General features: G+C 38.1%; 1 protein-coding gene across 1 annotated transcript; it reads right to left on the reverse strand.

Moving 5' to 3' along the window:
• Positions 1-389: 389 nt before the first annotated feature.
• Positions 390-3,093, reverse strand: LOC149576528 (GATA transcription factor 17-like). Its single transcript, XM_089817731.1, has 2 exons — positions 2,038-3,093; positions 390-1,173 (listed from the first exon to the last, which is right to left on the reverse strand). Exons 1-2 carry the CDS (start codon positions 2,575-2,577, stop codon positions 853-855), a joined length of 861 nt encoding a protein of 286 aa, XP_089673857.1. The 5' UTR covers positions 2,578-3,093; the 3' UTR covers positions 390-852.
• Positions 3,094-5,058: the final 1,965 nt, after the last annotated feature.

Below are 5,058 nucleotides of genomic sequence, written 5' to 3' on the forward strand. Positions count from 1 at the left end.
CAAAACACAATGAATCTTGTAACTTTTAAATATAAATCTGTAAATGTATGCCAAAATTTATATAGTAACTTAAATAGATCTTGTATTTACCATTGCTTACTGTAAAACAACTTTGGAGCTTGAACTACTATTGATTTAAGATCTGCTGAAATAGAACTACCTACTGATACGTACCTCAAAATCCCATTCTTGTCAAATATAATGTGCAACAAACATCCAAAGATCATTATTTAGACCATTGAAACTTTATCTTTATTGCTCAACAAATGAGAAAACACAGAGGTACAAACTTGTGTTACACTGAACCATTTATATATTGATAAATATGATAAACCACAATTCAGAATTGCGCCAACTTGAACTCTGATCGTTTTCAAGCAACAAGTGAATAAATGAAAATTTCGTCAATATATAAACAATGGCTCCACAATTCCATAACCAGTTTACATATTATTGACACTTAAAAAAAGCACTACTGTGAAGTGAAACTCAATAGGGATTTGTATACATTTGTTTATGAAATCACAAACATATTCAAATCATCAACCGGAGTATCTGTATTCTTCTATGCAGCCAACTTGATAGGGAGTAGGCACGTAACATTATTTCTAAATGCTTCATCCATTCAAACCCCACATCAAACCCTAAAAACAAAACAAGATCACATCACAAAATGAAGAGGGATCTAATGTTGGCTTTGATTGTGGTAGATAATGTGGTGTTACAAGTTAGGGTTGCTGTTGTACTAAAAGAACGCACCATCAATGTCCGGTACAACTACTAGACTTATAGAATACGAGAACATGAGAAATGTTGGGCCATATGACGATACCCAAAGAAGAACATTAATGATTAGTCCAACACAAGTCCACAAGAGAGAGCCATTAATAACACTGCTGCTTCCTTCTCCTCTTCTGCAAAGACTCTTTGAAATGAATGTGGAGTTTGCTTTGCGGAAAATTTGACATTGATATTATTTTTCTTACATGAAGGAATTGACATTCTGCTTCTTTTCTTGTGATGCACAAACTTGTAGTCTTCATCTTGATCAGTCTTGTTTTGCTTTCTTTTGGGCAATCTTGATTTGTATGCTGCCATTTGATCACCATTTCCAAATGCAGAGAGTGCCCTTTTCGCCTTTCTGTACCGTATTCCACATGCATTGCACAGTGACTGTACCATCCATTTGATCAATACGTGAGTCAATTCTATCAAATAAATAATGTATGCACATATTAAAAGAAATTTAGAAACAAAGAAAAGGCTTTTCAGTCATGTTGACTGCCTTCATTTCATCTTTGGATGTAAAACCCAGTCCACTGATTTTACATCCTTAATCCAAAATACACAGGTGAACTTTCTTACTTGAAAGGGAGAGGACAGATAAGTTGCCAGTACAATAACATATAATAAAGTTCTTTGTCACACAAGCATCCAAGCTTCTTCATCGAAAAGTAGTTTCCAAACTTTCTAAATAGTAATACAAAACACTGGTGTGATCTTTCGTGATCACCGCGAGACAAACATTTTGAAAGCAAAGTGAAATTTGTGAGAATGTTTTAGTTGTGAGGAAATTTGAGATTATAGTTGTATGCTATTACTCATACTTTGGGTGAGGAAATTCTTCGCTTGCCTCTTTTTCCCTTGACCATTTGGTCCAGTTCCTTGGTTACTTTCCCTATATTTCAATGAAGTTTAAAATTCTATTTGCCGCTTCACCTTCTAATAGTGGATGATGATATTATTTCTTATCAGGTACATCATATGGTATTCTAATACAATGAAATCAATCATTTTAAGAGTCATATAGTTTCTACAATGCATAAAATTAGTTCTATACTATGTTTCTTATCACATAAATTTTCATATGATCTATCATATGAATGAAAGAGGTGATTAGAATGTAGAAAATGATCACTCTTTTTCTTTATTTAATACCCATTTTCTTAATAATTCCTAGATAAGCATTTAGTATTTCTTATGTTTAGTTTTCAGAATCTTAAAGAAAAATATGAAACATGCCATCATTTGGCTTACCTTAGGACCATGAGGACCGCTTCTCCAAAGAGGGGTCTTGGTAGTCTTGCAATCAACACAGATTCTAGGTGCATTGCGAGAGCCTGTAATCACACCATAATTTTGGGCTTGATGATCCTCCTCCTTAGCTTTAGGCTTTGGGGCTACTACTTGTGCTTGGCAGTGGCGGTGATCCTCATGAGCTTGAAGCCCATTAACATCATCACAGTCTCTGCTCAAGCTCATCACAAATGATCTCTCATCAGCCTGAGCTTGAAACCCATTAACATCATAATAATCTCTTGTATTTATTAGGGCACCTTTTGGTGACCAGTTGCTCTCCTCCTCAGACCCCAAACAAGCATAGCGATCATTAAACTGAAACTGAGAAGAGGAAATATCATCATCAGTTTTGTCCCATGCCATAGAGATCATATTAACCTTGCTACACTCTTCTCTTTCTGAGAAAGTGTAATTTTCCACTCCATTGAAAGGGAGGGCTAGCTGCAAACAGGCAATATCCTTATTCTCCTCCCACCTTGGAGCCTCAGACTGCAACATGATCACTCGAATTTGTGGGCTCTATGGTTTCCTAAACAAAACTAAAACTCAAAAACAATCTGATCTATGATAAAAATATATTCAAAACACAATCTAATGACGGTCAAATCAACCTATGTGCCACAAAAACGAAAACCAGCATCATAATTTCATTTTCTGCTCTATTCAAAACACAAACTAAGGACAATGAAACCAAACTATGCCCTAAATTTTTTTAAAACCAACATCATGATTTCTACAAGGCTTATGACAATCAAATAGAGATGAAGAAGAGAGCTTGTAAAAGACCCAGATCATGCATACAGATCTTGATAAACTTCCCTTCTCGGGAATTTCGTAGACTATGCTTAGCCTCAAGATGTGCCTATATAGACTAGTGCTGACGATTGAAAGAAAAGATACTACTACAACTGACTCAGCCATAAAAAGGACTCCATCATTGTTATCAGTGGCAGAAAACGAGGATAAGGGTGGAGATGTAGGCAGGAAATTCAAGAAAAATCTAGTGATGGTAGTACGAATAATATAGATAGATAAAGAGGAAAAAAGAGTGGAGGGTGGAGAACACGAAATCCGTGCTAGGCAAAGGATGAGCCAGCAGGGCCAGCGGGAGGATGTCAATATCAAGTGTGTAGTTGATGGCTGGACTTTTTAAAGTTTTGGGCATGTTTGCCGTCAAATTGTAATAGTTATATGATGGTATTGATTTCGTATAATTTTCTTATATTCTAAAGTTGTATGGGAAAGTGGATTTCATGATCTTGAACCTATAACATGAAGTTCTCACAAACAAATCAGATTTCAAAAAATATTAACATGGTGGTGGGTTGGGTGGGGCTAATGTGGTGGGGGTAGTGAAATTGGGCTTCATATCCTTTTACCTACTATAGGGAGCTCTTGCCAATTTAACTAGACCCCAAAACCTCTTAACACAATGGTGAGGCTTGCGCAACAGTAAAACTTCTTAACATGAGTGGAGATGCTAGTACAAGATACCCTCTATGTGAGAAATCGGACCTCATGATCTCATGCCTACCACAAGAAGCTATTGTCAATCAAAGGAGATCCTAAGCTTCCCAACCAAACAGACCCCAAGATGTTTTAACATGGTGAAGCTAACACGAAACATAAACTTTTTACTGCACAAGTGGCGGTGCTAGCGCAAGATGTCCTCCACATGAGATTGTGGACCTCATGACCTTACGTCTACTATATGAAACTCTTTCCAATCAAACCTGACTCCAAAACTTATTATCATGATGATTGGACTAAACTAGTGAGAGTGAAACTTCATTCTTAACACAATAAGTGATACTTATACATGATCCCCTCCAATGTGATGTGGGTAGAGAGATATTGCATAACATGACCTTGTGTCTACCACAAGAAACTCTCTCCAATCTCTCCCCCATAAGAACTCCAACCCGTTTAATTATAATCATTAAAGTGATAATATTGATTTAATGTAATTTTGTTTCATATTAAATAATGTGTTCAAATGAAAGTAACATGATCTTGTGCCGGGGTTTCTCGTGGGGGGAGAAGTTCCCCTTGATGGCCAAACCCTGATTTTTGAATTTTGACCCATCAACTGAATCCTTCAATAAAATCTTGTTGTGGGTTAGGCTATTGAATCTCCCCCTTCACCTTTGGTTGGATTTTGTCTTGGAGGTTGTGGAGATGGCACTTGGGGAATTCTTACTGGTTGATACGGCATCGTCCAATGTGTTTTAGATGGCATATGCTCGCATTCTTGTGGAGATTGACATCTCCAAGGGACTCCTCGAAAAGATTAAGTTGGTTTCCTCTTTTGGATTTTGGATTCAAATGCTTGACTACGAGGGCATCCCCTTCTGATGCTGGAAATGCCACAAAATTGGACACCTTGCTACTCGTTGTTGTTTTGATATTTCCAAACCGAAGAAGTCTCCCTCTTGGTGGAAAGGGGTTTTAGACGATCACTACACAGTTCATAAGGCCTCACCTGTTGGGGTTGTTAGCTTGCCTCCGATTTCTTTGGTGGATGACTCAACTAGTGACATTGTTGCCTTGATTGTGTTCTCATCGAGTTTTGCTAATGCCCCTTCGGTGGTGCCTTCTTTTACTCCCCATCCTCCAGCGGTGGAGTCCCACCCTTCGGTTCCCACCTCAATTGAGGGTTCCTCTCTTGCGGTTCCTTCTGCTGTGGATGTTCTTGTCTCACTCCAGTGTCCTCGAGCTACTAGGGTTATGGGGGATGGTTGTGTGGATGATGACTTTTCTTGGTAGAAGGCTGCCGGTTTGGTGGAGGACGGATGGACTACCATCAAGAAGAAAAAGGTCAAGTTCTCCAAACCAGCTTTTGACATGGCATTACGCTCTCAAAAGGTGGGACCGAAAGGGATATCTTGAGCCCCTGCCCCACTTTGGCTCTCCTAGTTTTTTGGCATGTTTTTTGTTGTTGTGATTCATGGTTAGGGACTTAATGCTATTCTTTTTTAA

The sequence above is a fragment of the Cupressus sempervirens genome, chromosome 1 (genome assembly GCF_028749045.1).
Source record: "Cupressus sempervirens isolate cs-2001-9-10 chromosome 1, ASM2874904v1, whole genome shotgun sequence".
Classification (NCBI taxonomy): Eukaryota; Viridiplantae; Streptophyta; class Pinopsida; order Cupressales; family Cupressaceae; genus Cupressus; species Cupressus sempervirens.